Below are 18103 nucleotides of genomic sequence, written 5' to 3'. Positions count from 1 at the left end.
TAGATTAACCATTTCACTTAGATTGCTTATTAAATTCATTTGATTGCTGCCAATACTGCTAAACTGTTTAGTCTTTAACCCTGTGAAGTTAATATTTGTCTTTGTTTTGTCTTTTGGTTGAAGTAATGCAATTCATCCAAGTTTCAATTTTAGACAATGACTATTTGAAACTGAGGATCGCAACGCGAAATGAAAATCTCAACGACAAAATCTCAACGCGATTTTAGTTTCGCGTTGCGATTTTCATTTCGCGTTGCGATAGTCAAATTCGCGTTGCGATAGTCATTTTCGTGTTGCGATTTTCATTTTTGTGTTGCGATTTTAAGTTTCAGAAACTATTCTTCTTCTGCAAATTGAAACTTGAATGAATTGCATTACTTCTACCAAAAAACAAAGACAAATACGAAATTCACAGTGTTGCAAATTTAAGTTTGAAGAATAAACTACTACTACTCTTTATGTTTATTATTGTTTTTGGTATATCTTCACAGTGTAGTTTTTGGTATATCTAACTTGGTATGTTTATTGTTTTTGTAGAACTTTTTTTGGCTCAATTGACCTTAAGGAATAAAACAAGCCTAGTCACTACAATTGCGTCGAAGCTTTCACCTGTACAAAGAAAATTGTTTGAGGATACTTGCTTCAGGCCATGGCTGAAAGTACAACATCCGGGTGGAGATGCTATGTTGACCCATTTGTGGCTTCAGACCATGACTAGCGATCTACCTGAGAGTATAAAACGTGGTAATGAAGAGATATGGTTTCATTTTCCACCGGCGTATACGTGTTTTGGGAGGGAGGAGTTTTGCTTAATCACTGGTCTACGCTTCGGACACTATGATGTAGGTCTGATACACTAGTCATATTACCCGCCCATCATGGTTATCCCGGGTTTTTCCTGAGCTGTCAATGGAGAAGACGAATTTACACGTCGACGACTTGACGAGATTATTTAATAAGAAAGATGGTTTTACTCGGATGGATGACGTCGATGTTGTCCGAGTATGCCTTTTAGTACTTTTGCATGCCGGCTTTTTAGGCAGAGAGGCCAGACAACCTATTCCTAAGGACCTAATATTATTGGTAGAGGACCTAAATGCATGTAACATGTTTCCGTGGGGTTCGTATCTATGGAAAGCTACCTGGAATAAGTTGTCGTCCGCCTTTGATGACCGTAAAAGTTTGCGTGGCGATAGTTCCAAATACACTTTGTCAGGCTTTATTTGGGTCTTTAAGGTAAGAATTTCTATATAATGTTTCCAAAATTATAATTAATTATTTAACAATTACTAATGTTTGTGTATTATATTGTTTGTAGATTTGGATATTTGAGGCTTTTCCCGACATGCAGACATATGCATTAAAAACTTCAAATGATATTCCTAGGGCTATTTCCTGGAAGAGAAAACGGCGGTTGTTGATTTGGGAAGAGTTACTACGGTATACAACAATAAATTATGTAAGTTAACACAAATACTACCATATATAAACAAGTTATTACTAGTACACGTTTAACTTTGTTTGAGCTTTTATATTGTTAGGAGGCCAACACTCTATTACAGAGGCTGACACCCATGGAGGCTGAGCTTGCCACTGATTGGTGGCAAGCTAGTAAGCATTTTTTTGATGGCACGGATGATGAACAACCTCCACTTCGAGAGCCATCACCTCACCCAGAGTCATCACCTGATCGACCACACTATACACCTCTACAACGAGAGCCATCATCTATTTCGTCACATCATCGAGCCTCTTCTCCACCATCACCTCATGATAGGTGACCGACAAAAATGTCACGACATTTATCTCCCTGTTCTCCACCTCTACCTCTACGGGATGAGTTAGGGGAGTTACGTGATGAGGTCAATGCTTTGCGTGAGGAGGTCGGTACTTTACGCGATGACAATGGTGCATGGCGTGATGAGGTATCTACTTTACGTGGTGAGGTAGCGACTCTACGTGAGATGATAGCATCATTGCAGAATGAGGTTCATACTCTACGCAACGAGGTAAGTTTAAGATTTTTCATATTTAACTTGATTTACTCGTAATTTCACTTAGATTAACCATTTCACTTAGATTGCTTAGTAAATTCATTCGGTTGCTGTCAATACTGCTAAACAGTTCTAAAATAACCCTGTGAAGTTAATATTTCTCTTTGTTTTGTCTTTTGGTTGAAGTAATGAAATCCATTCAAGTTTCAATTTGCAGAAGAAGAATAGTCGCAACACGAAACTTAAAATCGCAACGTGAAAATGACTATCGCAACGCGGAAATGACCATCGCAACGCGAATTTGACTATCACAACAGAATAATCGCAATGCGAAATAAAAATCGCAACGTAAAAATCGCATTGCGAAAATGAAAATCGCAACCCGAATTTAGTTTCGCGTTGCGATTTTTATTTCGCATTGTGATTGTCTTGTTGCGATAGTCATTTCCGCGTTGCGATAGTCATTTTCGCGTTGCGATTTTAAGTTTCGTGTTGCGATTTTAAGTTTCAGAAACTATTCTTCTTCTGCAAATTGAAACTTGAATGAATTGCATTACTTCTACCAAAAAACAAAGACAAATACGAAATTCACAGTGTTGCAAATTTAAGTTTGAAGAATAAACTACTACTACTCTTTATGTTTATTATTGTTTTTGGTATATCTTCACAGTGTAGTTTTTGGTATATCTAACTTGGTATGTTTATTGTTTTTGTAGAACTTTTTTTGGCTCAATTGACCTTAAGGAATAAAACAAGCCTAGTCACTACAATTGCGTCGAAGCTTTCACCTGTACAAAGAAAATTGTTTGAGGATACTTGCTTCAGGCCATGGCTGAAAGTACAACATCCGGGTGGAGATGCTATGTTGACCCATTTGTGGCTTCAGACCATGACTAGCGATCTACCTGAGAGTATAAAACGTGGTAATGAAGAGATATGGTTTCATTTTCCACCGGCGTATACGTGTTTTGGGAGGGAGGAGTTTTGCTTAATCACTGGTCTACGCTTCGGACACTATGATGTAGGTCGATACACTAGTCATATTACCCGCCCATCATGGTTATCCCGGGTTTTTCCTGAGCTGTCAATGGAGAAGACGAATTTACACGTCGACGACTTGACGAGATTATTTAATAAGAAAGATGGTTTTACTCGGATGGATGACGTCGATGTTGTCCGAGTATGCCTTTTAGTACTTTTGCATGCCGGCTTTTTAGGCAGAGAGGCCAGACAACCTATTCCTAAGGACCTAATATTATTGGTAGAGGACCTAAATGCATGTAACATGTTTCCGTGGGGTTCGTATCTATGGAAAGCTACCTGGAATAAGTTGTCGTCCGCCTTTGATGACCGTAAAAGTTTGCGTGGCGATAGTTCCAAATACACTTTGTCAGGCTTTATTTGGGTCTTTAAGGTAAGAATTTCTATATAATGTTTCCAAAATTATAATTAATTATTTAACAATTACTAATGTTTGTGTATTATATTGTTTGTAGATTTGGATATTTGAGGCTTTTCCCGACATGCAGACATATGCATTAAAAACTTCAAATGATATTCCTAGGGCTATTTCCTGGAAGAGAAAACGGCGGTTGTTGATTTGGGAAGAGTTACTACGGTATACAACAATAAATTATGTAAGTTAACACAAATACTACCATATATAAACAAGTTATTACTAGTACACGTTTAACTTTGTTTGAGCTTTTATATTGTTAGGAGGCCAACACTCTATTACAGAGGCTGACACCCATGGAGGCTGAGCTTGCCACTGATTGGTGGCAAGCTAGTAAGCATTTTTTTGATGGCACGGATGATGAACAACCTCCACTTCGAGAGCCATCACCTCACCCAGAGTCATCACCTGATCGACCACACTATACACCTCTACAACGAGAGCCATCATCTATTTCGTCACATCATCGAGCCTCTTCTCCACCATCACCTCATGATAGGTGACCGACAAAAATGTCACGACATTTATCTCCCTGTTCTCCACCTCTACCTCTACGGGATGAGTTAGGGGAGTTACGTGATGAGGTCAATGCTTTGCGTGAGGAGGTCGGTACTTTACGCGATGACAATGGTGCATGGCGTGATGAGGTATCTACTTTACGTGGTGAGGTAGCGACTCTACGTGAGATGATAGCATCATTGCAAAATGAGGTTCATACTCTACGCAACGAGGTAAGTTTAAGATTTTTCATATTTAACTTGATTTACTCGTAATTTTACTTAGATTAACCATTTCACTTAGATTGCTTAGTAAATTCATTCGGTTGCTGTCAATACTGCTAAACAGGTTCTAAAATAACCCTGTGAAGTTAATATTTCTCTTTGTTTTGTCTTTTGGTTGAAGTAATGAAATCCATTCAAGTTTCAATTTGCAGAAGAAGAATAGTCGCAACACGAAACTTAAAATCGCAACGTGAAAATGACTATCGCAACGCGGAAATGACCATCGCAACGCGAATTTGACTATCACAACAGAATAATCGCAATGCGAAATAAAAATCGCAACGTAAAAATCGCATTGCGAAAATGAAAATCGCAACCCGAATTTAGTTTCGCGTTGCGATTTTTATTTCGCATTGTGATTGTCTTGTTGCGATAGTCATTTCCGCGTTGCGATAGTCATTTTCGCGTTGCGATTTTAAGTTTCGTGTTGCGATTTTAAGTTTCAGAAACTATTCTTCTTCTGCAAATTGAAACTTGAATGGATTGCATTACTTCAACCAAAAGACAAAGACAAATACTAACTTCACAGTGTTGCAAATTTAAGTTTCAAGAATAAACTACTACTCTTTATGTTGTCCTTTTAAAATGTTTATATAAGTTCTTACTTCTGGAATGTTATCTGATGCATTTTGTGAACTATGATAGAATAATGACTTGGGTGAATACTGTGCAAGTTTGAAACATATTTGTCTTTGTTTTCACTGTTTAATATCATGTCTGTTTATTTATTGATTTATGTATTAATTTATTTTTAGCGGCCCGATAAGGTGGATGCTTTACGTCGAGTTTTTCTTGTATGACAGGGTTCACGCATCAGACGACGTGCACGTGCCATTACGTCTCCGTTCACCCCAATAGTGTGAAGACTCCATAAGAAGAAGCCCGTCTCACCTGTCATCGTTCAAGAGGCCCCTATCATCCCTCAAGAGTCCCCTCCCACCGTTCAAGAGGCCCATGTCATCGTTGAAGAGGTCCCTCCCACCATTCAAGAGCCTGATTCACACGGCATAATATGTCGAATTATTGAGAAACCCTCTCACATGCCGAACATGATGGATGAATGTTGGCTTTCGTATGAGTTACCGGCCAGTACCATTCCGGCAGATGAAGTGGAGAGGAGAAAACTATCGGAAACAATTCTGGATAATACCCTTTGGGCTAAGACCGCAGTTGATTTTTATCTACATGAGCGGAGCCAGGGGTGTTACGCTGACATATACAAACTCAACGATGATATGCATTTGTTGATTGATCGGTCTTGGTGGGATGTGTTATTAGGGGTTGAAGACAAAGGCTATTTCGATGGGGGGTAAGTCTTATATTTTTTTATATTTCATTTTGATTAATTTTTGTTTAAATTTATGTAATTCACTAATATATGTCTTTTTTTGTAAAACAACATATTGATGCATGGGTGTCACGTCTTCTAATGATAAGGAAAATGAGGAAAAATAAAAAAATACGCGATATACAATTATGCCGACGTCTTTTCACGTAGTTCACTTGAAGAATCAACGACAGGAATCATATGTGTTGGCTAATGGATAAGCTAAACTTTATCCTGCATGGTGGGAGGTCGATAAGGTTAGTATTTATTTTTTAAATATTTTAAAGGAGTTCATAAATAAGTGCGCAATTGAATTATTACTTATGATTGCAGGTGTTTATCCCTGTTTTGGAACGTACTCATTGACTTATCGTCGAGCTTCAGCCCCTATCCCTGAAGATAATAGTATATGACAACATGAAAAATTACATATCATTGTCTGATTTGAGAGATATTATTAAAGGATGGAGCTCTCATTTGGCTAAATTCTTGGATGCGATTAATTATTGGACTTATTCTGGAAACAAGAAGCCAAAGAAGTTCAATGTTACAGTCATCAGAGACGAGACCGCGCCACAACAAACGCAGGAAGCCAGAGGGGATTGTGGTCCTCTCGTATGCATGTGCTTGGAGCGTTTGACGATAGGAAGTACACAGTTTCTACCTCCCACCGATAGAGATAGAGGTGCAGTAGGCTTGTGGTTTCGGCATTTTATGGCTAGAGCGATATATGTGAGACGCTGCCTACCTGCATCCGCGTTATGAAAGTGTCCATAAACAATTGGTAAGTCAAATGCAAGTGTTATTAAGTACCTAGAATTCAATAATTTGTTGTTTGTTGGTTTTAGATGTGTAGAAAGTGTTGTTTGAGCAAATGTTTGGTTTCTGCAGGTTAATCATGAAGTGAGATGCGTGAAATTGATGTATGAGTGCATAAACAACTGTCTGGGGTACACTTTTTTTTATTGTTTAATTGATTCTTAAAAGTCTGATTTGTTTAATTGATGAGGAAAATAAGAATTATTATTATTTTTTGCTTGTTTAATTGGTTTGTAAAAGTTGATTTGTTTAATTGATGTGTAAATAATTCTTATTTGTGCTTTTTAATTGATTGAAATGTAAAAGTTGATTTGTTGATTTCAATCTGCATCATATTGAAGGCAAAAGACCTGTTGAAGGTACACTTTCGCAACGCTAAACTCAAAATCGCAATACGAAAGCCAAAATCGCAACGCGAAAGTCAATTCGCGTTGCGATAGTCTAATACGCTTTGCGATTTTCTCATTGCGATAGTCAAATTCGCGTTGCGATTTTTGCGTTGTGATAGTCATATTCGCGTTGCGATAGTCAAATTCGCATTGCGATAGTCAAATTCGCGTTGCGATTTTACATTGCGATAGTCATATTCGCGTTGCGATAGTCAAATTCGCGTTGCGATATTCAAATGAATGTGTAATAAGTGATAACAACTGAACATATCAGAGCAATGTTCAAACTCAAGTTACTAATACATGCCTAACTGAAAATGTTAAAAGTTTACACATAAAATACACATAATAGTCAAATTCGCGTTGCGATATTCAAATGAATGTGTAATAAGTGATAACAACTGAACAGATCATAGCAATGTTCAAACTCAAGTTACTAATACATGTCTAACTGAAAATGTTAAAAGTTTACACATAAAATACACATAATACAACGTTTGTATTTAAAAATCACCTAAGTTAATAGTCCCAAAAGGTGAAGCCGGTTGTGATTGTAATTTTGATTTTGATTGCAATTTTGATTGCCTTTTGCTTGACACCATATGAGCTTTGGATTTTGATAAGGATCCATATATTGGTAGAGGAAAAGATGATTGTGATGGCATTGGCGATCCACATGTCAACCTTGTATGACCACTTTCCTTGCACCGACTACATGTCGATCTCTTCTTCTCTTCACCCTTAGACGGTATACGATCGTGACTTTTTGGTCGGCCAGGTAGCCTTCTGTCCATAGCTGGTGGCAAAACTGTTTGTAAGTCATCTGGTATGTCACACTCAGAAGGATGTGGAATGGGGTAGATAATCTCGGCATAAGTCTGTCGATATACTTCTGTAGTGTAGCAATCCATAGCGTATGCGCTTGAATCATCTTGGTTTAGATGAAGAGCAACTTTTATAACATGGCCATACGGATAACCAGATGTTTGCCATTTCATACAACTACACGTCTTTGCATTTAGATCGACAAGCCCATTTAAGTTATTATCCAATACTTCAAACAAAGTGTTTGAACATGGTTCAACTCTCCATGATGTTGACTTCACAACACGTTTCGTTATCTTTTTTTCAGTCCATGGTGTAACACGAGGTTCCAATGTTCCTATAAATTTAAATAAATAATACTTAGTAAAATATATGATAAGTTACGAATTTAAAGAAATAATACATGTATGGTTTCTTTTCTTGTAGTACCACTGTTGAATAGAGGCTCAAAAAAACTCCATTAACATAGTAATGGGTAATTTCCGGGAATGACGACTTAGAGCGTTGATTGATTCTACACTATTAGACGTCATGAAACCATATCTTGCTCCAAGTTGATGTACTCTTGACCATCTTTCAAACCCGACATCTTCTAGTGTTTGAGCACACTGAGGCAAAACACGTCTTAAACAATTTATATGCTTATTAAAATCCACTTCCCGATAAGCTTTTACAGCCTTCCAGTATGTCCATTTGTGATTTTTTATACCATCAGACCTTGATTTTAGATTTCTATACAAATTAACACCACAAAGTCCATGAAAAGCATTTGGGAAACACCTTCTAACAGCGTTGTCAATTGGGGCGCATGCAAGTAATAAACGAACGAATCTACAAAATAATATACACAAAAATATAATCATTTAAATATGAAATGCATGTAACTAACAAAAATGAGTCAACAAAATTATATTGATTTACTAACCGCAGCACCAATGGCGATAAACAACAACTCAAAGTGTCCATCTCTATCTGTTTTGATATGAGTTACCGACCCATGATTTTTCAGCTTTAAATTGTGACAATAAGCCGGCAGTTGGGCAAACGATGATTCTGGCGACCCCTTCAACAATTCCAAGGCATAACATTTGGCTCTCCAGGCTTGAGAATATGAGATACTAATCTTGAACCGAGCATTCATGTCAGTCATAATTTCATGTCCCCGATATACCCTGTCATTCAAAAACATTAACTCAGCCAGAAAACCACCCAACACCTTTTTGTTTGCCTGTCTATGGTGAGGAAAAATTTGGGTTCTTGAACATGTATGTTTATCAATAAAATTCCTAATTTGAAACATTTCGCAATCTTTATCCTCTTTGCAATCATACGCCACGTACAGTTTTTGTCAATCATACACCTTGTTTCGAAACGATCTTTGCATGATTTGTTAACTTTTAGTTGATAGCCATCTTCCACACATTTCGTATACAAAGCTATCTTCAAGTCTTCCTTTGTATCAAAACAATCATCTTTCTTGATACGAATAATTTTTTTGTAACAATCAACTGCTATCTTTACCAACTATTCTTCCGGTATCTGAAGTAATTCTGGCATATTCCAGTTATACTCCCGTGGCATTTTCTTCGGGGACTTTTCTTCGGGGATTTCTTCTTCTTCTTCTTTTCTTCTTCAGGGTTATATGAATTACAGAATGGATGTTCAACATGTTCATTCACAGTCGTAACTTCCTCCTCATTATCATCAACAACATCTTCCTCGGCAGCAGCTGTTTCATCATCAAAATTTGGGTATTGACCAATATCAACATCATTATACGCAGGGTCTGTTTCTTCTTCTGAAACACCATCAAAATCTGAGTATTGACCAAGATCAAAGTCCGGGTATTGACCAAGATCAAATTTCGAATACTGACTAGTACTCACAATTTTTTCTATTGGCTCATCATCGTCTAACTGGTCAATACGAAAACTGAAATTTGGTGCTGAAAGTTGATTGGGATTTGAATTAGGGAAAGGTTGTGGGTTTTGAGATTGTGTTTGGTATTGGAAATGTGGTGAAACAAAATTTGCTTGGTGATGAAATTGTGGTGGAACCATTAAATTTTGAGCACCATAAACTGGGGTTGAAAAACTTAGTTGATTACTACTCGTTACTGACCCAACTTCACTACTTCTAGGTTCAATAACATACAATGTAACATTATCTTGCGAAACACTAATGTAAGCAATGAATCGTTCAACATCTTCATTGTCGGTTAACAAATAAACTTTACATTTTCTTTGATAAGATAACCTAAATCCACTTAGGGGCTCTAAATTCAATTTATTTGCAACACGTAACATTAGAGTTTCATAAGTTAACTTTTTTAATGACAGTTTTAGTTGAAGATTCATGGGTAAAGGCATATATTGTAAAACACCATGAACATTCTCTCATGACCCTCCAAAACACAAATATATCCAAACATGATCAACATTAAATGATTTTATTATTGTAAATTAATTTACTAAACAAACGAGCTGCGAAACTAAAACCTGTTGCCGGATGGGGAAGGATGTCGTTGGATATAGGAACGGATGTCGTTGGAGAGAGTGATAGATGGAGATGAAATGAGTTGCGATTTAGAGATTTTGGTTATGAATTGTTGCTGCGTAGTTATATACCCAAAACATTTGTGTTGCGAAACTAAAACCTGTTGCGAATTTGAAATTCAGTGTTGCGACAGTCAGAATCGCGTTGCGATAGTCAGAATCGAGTTACGATTATGTATTATCGCGTTACGATTTACATATTCGCATTGCGATTTTCTAAAATCGCAATGCGATAGTCAAAATCGCGTTGCGAATCTGGAAACTGATTTGCGATACTGGAGACCGCATTGCGATTTAGAGATTGCATTGCGATTTTGTTGGTCTTTTGGCAAATCGAAAAAAAGTTGGTCAGAATCGTATATTATAAGAATTTTCGGTCACTGAGGTTATTTTCTCAAAAACATTTTCTGACTGTATATTATAGCATTAGTCACCCAATAAAGTATTTCTGTTTTGTTCACTAAATTATAAAGCTTTTAATTTATCATTAGTATTTTTTATTGGTTATGCTTTAGTTATCTCCCTTAAATGATTAACGGTAAGGATGATGTAAATTTCTAGACTAAAGTACACAAATAGTCTATCTACTATATAATGTTGTTTTGTTGAGTCATTCGATTATTAAAAATTAAAAAATGATCCTTCTATTGGATGTTGCTTTGTTGAGTCCCTCAACTACTAAAAATTTCAAAACGGTCACACGGTTATTCATTATGGTCTAAACTTGTCATATTCCATTAAAAAAATTGACGGTCGTATGAGTTTGACGTTAACATGTTGACTGAGGTATGATAGTCGTTTGAGATTATATTTTATCATATTTCAGTCAGCAAGTTAACATCCACCTTATATTGCAGTCAATGTATTAACAGAAAATGACGATTTGGAATATAATGAATAGTCGAGTGACCATTTTTTAACTTTTAATAGTCGAGGTGCCCAACCAAAGCAATATCCTATATATAGATGACTGTTTATAACTTTTAATAGTCGAGAGACTCAGTCAAAGCAATATCCTACATATAAGAGACCATTTTATAGCTTTTAATAGTCATGAGACTCAATAAAATAGAGTCCTATAGTAAGATAATCATTTGTGTACTTTAGCCATTTTTTTAACTTAATATAGCAGCGTATTTAACCTCATTGTTCATTTATCACATTAAATTTGCCTTGATTTCAAATAATTTATGAATTTTCATCTTTAATATTTATATATTTAAACAATTTAATTTTAATTCTAAAAAAATCAAAAATTATATATAAAAGAACTATATATACTTTCCAAGAGTACCGCATACAATTAATTATCAGATTATCGTTGGTGGGAAGTCTTTTTTTATGCAAATAGAAACAGTCAATTTTATTAAAATAGAGGAAATATCTTAAATTAAACATAGCGTATAGTACCATCAAGCCATGGTACAACATAGCGTATACTGAAGCAATAATGCAATTTCATTGAAGATCCTCTATAGAATTTGATACAGCATTGAACATTCTAGCCGTGAACTACATCAAATATACACGCAGTAGAGGTTTTGAGACTAAACAATCACATTACTCCTAAATAGATGGAATTGACAAAATCCACCTCAGTTACCTAAACCAAATACCATGGCTGCCATTTCGCAGCTTCCAGAAATTTCAGATTTCAACCTAGTTGCAATGAGGCAGTAATGAATATAATAAAGCCGGCTGGAAAAGACCCCTTACTGTTGCCCCAGCAAATTTCACTACAGATCTTGTTACGAGCTCCGACTTATATCTTTGGTTTCTTTCTCAGCTTTCGATGTTTCGATTTGGTACTTTGTTGTCCTTCAGTGCTGGAGCTAGATGGGTTAACAACATACTCACTGTATTCACTGCTACCAAGCTCTTGGCTCTCCAGTGCCATCTTCCTGAACTTCTTCAGATCTTCCTTGTATTGGGTTGAGCTGTAATCAGAACTTTCAAAGGAACCAAACACTCTGCTGTGCCCGGGAGTGATTCCCTCGTTCAAATCATCCAGAGAAATGTTTCCTTCCAGGGCTCGAACTACCTGCATTAAGAGATAGAAAGGTTCATGAATTTGTAACAAGTACGGGGATATGATTCTCCATTGACCCAAATACATGGAAGAACTTGCACATACTCATGTCGGACATACACACATCTGACTGTCTAAGCATCATACCATTGATTTGGAACAAATACATAGCTATAAATTAAAAGGTGAAAACATTCCCAAATGAGTAAAATGTGCCTAGAGTTAGAAGAGGTTACTGAAAAGTGAAAAATAATAAATACCAACTATTTAACTTGTGCTAGTGACAACATGTTAACATGGTTCAGAAAAATCTGACAACTCGACTCTAGAACATTTACCTAATTGATCAAATGAAAGAAATGTTGATTAAGGACTAAAACTTAAAATTAAGCAGTTAGTAAAAGAAACCTGGCTCATCCGTGGGCGACTCCTTGCCGAATGACGCACACAAGCTGCAGCGCAAGCAACCATTCGGGTCATTTCATTGGAGTCGTAGTCTTTCTGTAACCTCAAATCCACAAATGCATCAAAATTTCCATGTTCCAAAGCTTGCGAGAGCAAAGGCCTTGCCTAGAATTCAAAATAAAAGATTTGTTATTCATTCCATGCCAGTGAAGCACTAGTAAAACTGGGGATCTGAGAGAGGCCATAGAATTTGTGCAAGATCAAGCAATTGCACGTCCGTATTCTAGTGGGGCCCGAACCTTTGTTTTGAACATTTGAAATGAAAACAAGATCTTTTTAACATTAAAAATCACTTAAAAGGGGAAAATTTTCATAATTAACTAGATTATATATATACACACATCAAATGAAGTAATACTGATAAATTGAGTACAAACCCAATCAACTATGCTATCATCAAAGAACGCTGAATCTTATCAACGGGGCGGTATCCAGTAATCATCTCCAGAAGCACAACCCCAAAGGAGAAAACATCCGACTTCTCAGTGAGCTTCCCGCTGGAGGCATACTCTGGAGCCATGTAACTGCAAATACACGCTCTTGTGAGAAGAGATGCATATGATTGTTAAAGACTAAATATGAAAGGAAAATGTGCCGCAAAATAGCATGGACTGAGCCATAATTTCTGTAGTGCAACAATATCAAATGCAAGGGAAATAAGTGAAAATACATTTATTACCCAAAAGTTCCCATCACTCGAGTGGATACATGAGTATCAGTATCTAAAGAATACTTTGCAAGTCCAAAATCTGCAAGCTGGAAAAAACATAAAGGCAAGAGGCTGAAAGGCTTGCTTTGAAAAAGAATCATGGACCGTAGGCCATTTGAATCAAAAATAAATTTTCTTTACATCAATAAATTCAGAACAAGTTTTCATCAAAATTTGAGATGAAGTATCCTGAAACAGTCTTATGATCAGATTCATTTTCTATTCATTGTTCCAATCTAAAGGAGGATTTTTCTCATTCAAGTGTCATGCCAAAACTAAATCAAGAGTTCCATTTTCTCCAAGAAACATATAAAGAGCTAATATAAACATCGAGAAAAAGATATGCACTATGGTTTGTCCTCAACCTCAAAAGGCAAAGGAATAAATCAATCCTGTGGCTAGAGAAATAGCATTCAACTTGAAAACTGAAGACATACCCTTGCCTCAAAGCTTTCATCGAGAAGAATGTTAGCTGCCTTGATATCACGATGTATGATCTTGGGCTTACCTGATTATATATCTATGCTTAGCGAAGAAAGTATAAACTGTTGGGAACATGAAACTGCTTGAATTTCATAACTTAAAGTAGACAAGGAAGAGTTTCCTTACAGTCCTCATGCAAATATGCCAACCCTTTTGCTGCACCCAGAGCAATTTTCATTCTGGTTGACCAGTTCATAACTGGCCTATCTTTTCCTGCATGTCATGTTTCATCCCGTTAAAACATATCGTAGTTAAGATATGCACATACAGCTATACATCCTAAATCTAAGGTGCATTCTCAATTTTATAATTCTGTCCCTTATGCCTGTTCAAGACCCAGTCAGGACCAAGATTATACAAAGCACTATTTGTTTCACTCAATAGTATATGAATTACCTATTTATCATCCATAATATGCAAGATCTCTATTGTTCAAATACTTAGTTGTTTTTCTTCTGCATGAGAATATTACAGTTTTTTTTCAACTTTTTATAGCTATATTTTTTTATCAGAATCTTTATCAAGCATACTCATTACTAAGAGCCAAACAAATACAAGTACCATCATTTGTTACTTTTGTTGCTAAGCACAATCCTGAACAAAGCTAGAAAACATCAACACAATTTCCACCTCCGTATACAATAAATTTGTTGTACTTTCACTATTTTATGAAATCTAATATTTCAAGACTAAAATACAAACTTTGATCCAGGACTCGAGGTATGGAAAACCATTTGAATTAGGATCTTCAAAAGCCCATAGAAGGAAAGCAAAGATACCAGGAACATGTATTAGCAACTTTGCAAAATTTTAAGAAGGAGTGATGGTATCAGTAAAAGAAGCAAGTAATTGAAGAAACAAAAAGAAAAAAAGTATGATTAGCTTCCCAATTTCATTTTCTTCTTTTTTTGTTCAGCTAGTCAATTTCATCTTCTCACAGCCAGTAAGGTGAGTGGAGTGGGGTGGAAGAGGAATTTAACCACCAAAATGACTCACCGTGTAAATGAAACTCTAATGTGTCGTTTGGGACAAAGTCGTAAACAAGCAACCTCTGTACACCAACTATGCAGTATCCAACTAGTGAAACAAGATGTCTATGGTGAACACGGCTAATGATGTCGACTTCTGCTTGAAACTCACGCTCACCCTGTCCACTTCCAACTTTTAACTGCTTAATTGCAACTACTTTCCCATCCTTTAGTACTCCTTTATGGACATAACCAAAACCTCCTTGACCGATGAGGTTAGAATCAGTGAAATTATCAGTTGCCATTGCTAAATCTTCATAAGTAAATGTGCCCAACGAATGTCCCATGGCCACTACTGGGGAAGGTGATGCATTTGATGGTTTTTCTGAGCCCAAACTAGTACTCGTTGAAGGAGGCTCAACAGAATTATAAAGATGTGGTGTGATTCCTGGTGGAGGAGTAGGCTTTGGCAGAACAGTAATTTGAGGAACACTCTGCTGCCAATGTTGGGGATCAACTGGATGTATAACAAAATGCAAGATTTAGTGTCGATTATGTTTCAATTTATTCGACATTACACTGTAACCATAAAGTGATTATTGTCCATTTTAAACATGTCATACAAGAGTGAAATAGAAGAATGCCTTAACCAAATGAAAATAAAAGCACATAAACAATCCTCGATATGATTAATTGTTGCTAATCAAACATAAATAGAAACACACTTCCAGACTACCACTGGCTATCATTCAAGCACCTTAGATAAAATTATTAAAGTGCCAACCCCTCCCTTTCCCAGATATGCATGTGTTTGTGTACGAGCAAATGCATGCATGAATGTTCTTGTATGCATGTTCGGACATGAATGTCTCATGGCCTGAGATCTGAAATGGGTAAACCTCATTCTTTCATAAATGGTTTAAAAATGCATAGTAGGGGGAACATTAAAAATGACCACCATGATTAGAACAATAAAACTGATACTTGCAGGCTGCTTCTTCATTAACAAAAGAATACAATAGCTTACAAATTCATGACAACTTTAAATCCTCGATAAAAGTAACTCGTTCAAGCTTCACACCTTAGTATATTCTCTGTCGATTGATTCAAGTTAACTCCAAAAGAAAACTATGTCTTACCCTATACTATCAAGGCATCAACAATGCACATCTAGGTCATGAGCGTGAGCTCTTATACAAATTAAACCAATGAAAACCAAAAATCAATGTTTCAAAGCAATCCCAATGAAATGATGCTATAAAATACCGGAAGGAACTCAAGATTCACTATATTAAACAAAATATTTTTTTTTAAAGAAACAAACACTATTATACCCAAAAAAACTAATAAATAAATAGATAATACAAAGTTGACAGAATGTAGACAAATATAGTTCTCACACGATTTAATTATTATTAAAATACAATAGAAATTAAACAAACACTTTACAATTTTAACCTAGAATCATAAAAAATATTGAAAAACTAAACTCACATTTTTTTAGGAAAAATGTACTAATGGAACTTCAAAAAATAAAGAATTAATACACAAACATAATTAAGGGATCAAATAGAGTAATTATTTCATAATTAAAAAAATGACTGACCTCCTTGAGGAGCAGCTCCAGAATAATTGTTAGCAAGCTTCTTCTTTCTCCTCCTATAGAAAATTACAAAGATACCCGCTCCAATTAGCACAATTAACGCTCCCAACCCCACCCCTACTATAAGCCCCGCTAATGTCCCAGGCGGTAAGCTCTCAACGGATCGCGGCGGCGGTGGCGGCGGTAGTAAATTTGCAAACGTACCATTCGGAGAATCAGCCACGGGATCGGAATTATTAGTAACTGGGGGCGTCGGAGGAGCAGTATTGTTCGGAAGGGAAGACGGCGGAGCAGTAGTTGTAGTGTTGGGAGGGGAAGGCGGCGAAATCGGTGATAGAGATGGTGGTGTAGCCATCTCCGGTGAGGTTTCGATAAAGTCGAAGAATTGAAATAATAATAATAATAATAATAATAATTATTATAGTATTAATTTCCTTTTTTATTTTCTTTATGCTCTTTTTTCAAGATTATTTTTTTCTTTATTCATGAGTTCAGGTTTGAACTTTGAAGCAGAGTAGAAGCTGAAGAAAGGAAGAATCTGATTTGATTTATTAATTTTTTTGGTCTTATGATTGGAAGGGCAAGTGAGAACAGAGAGAGAGAATTTGGACCGCGTGGGCCCCGTTCTGACAAAGATGTGAATAAAACCAGACAACGACGTCGTATTTTTCCTTTTTTATTTTTATTTTCTAATCTTAATTTTAAAATAAATATCTAAAGTATATATTTTTACAAATAGGTAGCCAATTTTTTTTTTGAATCATCTAGATGTTTAACATTACAAATGTATCATTTTAGGTACTTAGAATGTAACAGTAGTTAATTTTTTTCAAATGATATGTATTATACTTTGATAATTTTTTTAAAATAAAAAAATATTATATTTATAAAAAAGCATATTTTTTTAAAATTACAAAAAAAAATCTCAAATCTCAAATTCCTAATCCTAACTAACTCTAACTCTAACATGCCTTGCTAACATGCCTTGTTGGTCATAATCGTTGTCATAGTTGATACCACCCTTGCCATCTTCCTGATCGATCGTCTCCCTTATCATCGTGTGTTGTTGGATGGCCTATGTGTCGCAAATTTGAAGGGTTTGAGTTCACTAAAGACATGAATTTCTTATCTCAAAGTTGCTAAAATTTAAACAATACTTTTAAAAGCTTGATTACTGTCCGAATATCCAGTACCCCTATTTTGGAGTTGACCTCCTTTTAAGAACTAATACTTTAGTTATCACATATTTTTTATTATTAGCTAAATATTTCTTTACCGATCAATATTTTAAATTTGTAGTAATTTATAAATTATCATGCTATAGCTTACGATATATATATATATATATATATATATATTTAATAGTATTTTAAATATATATATATATAATTTAATTATTTTATTTTATTTTTAGTACTTTTATATTTTATTTTTTAATATTTGAATACTTTTATATTCAAATCTCTGATTTTTTATTTTATTTTTTAAATAAACAAGCTCATGACCATTATAAAAATAATACGATCTTTGAAAAAAAAAAATCAAAAAATCAATTTAGCCTATTTAGTCTCCGTCGATTGTCAATTAGCAACGTAAATTGCCAAATCAATATCGTAATGGTCAATGATAGAAAATATTAATCAAAAAGTCCATTAAATTATTTTTTGAGTTGAAGGGCTACATTAGATACAAAAGAAAT

The 18103-nt window shown here is 35.6% G+C and overlaps 1 protein-coding gene across 1 annotated transcript; it reads right to left on the bottom strand.

Moving 5' to 3' along the window:
- Nucleotides 1-11587: 11587 nt before the first annotated feature.
- On the bottom strand, nt 11588-16806 carry LOC120195795 (proline-rich receptor-like protein kinase PERK15). The gene is given in 9 exon segments (XM_039197715.1): nt 11588-12188; nt 12585-12746; nt 13019-13054; nt 13057-13165; nt 13321-13397; nt 13788-13858; nt 13960-14046; nt 14830-15318; nt 16408-16806. Coding segments are annotated over 9 exon segments (1662 nt in total). The 5' UTR covers nt 16760-16806; the 3' UTR covers nt 11588-11909.
- Nucleotides 16807-18103: the final 1297 nt, after the last annotated feature.

Source organism: Hibiscus syriacus, unplaced genomic scaffold (genome assembly GCF_006381635.1).
Source record: "Hibiscus syriacus cultivar Baekdansim isolate YM2019G1 unplaced genomic scaffold, ASM638163v2 tig00117021_pilon, whole genome shotgun sequence".
Lineage (NCBI taxonomy): Eukaryota > Viridiplantae > Streptophyta > Magnoliopsida > Malvales > Malvaceae > Hibiscus > Hibiscus syriacus.
The sequence above is the reverse complement of the archived record's forward strand: the minus strand, read 5'-3'. Positions and strand labels throughout refer to the sequence as shown.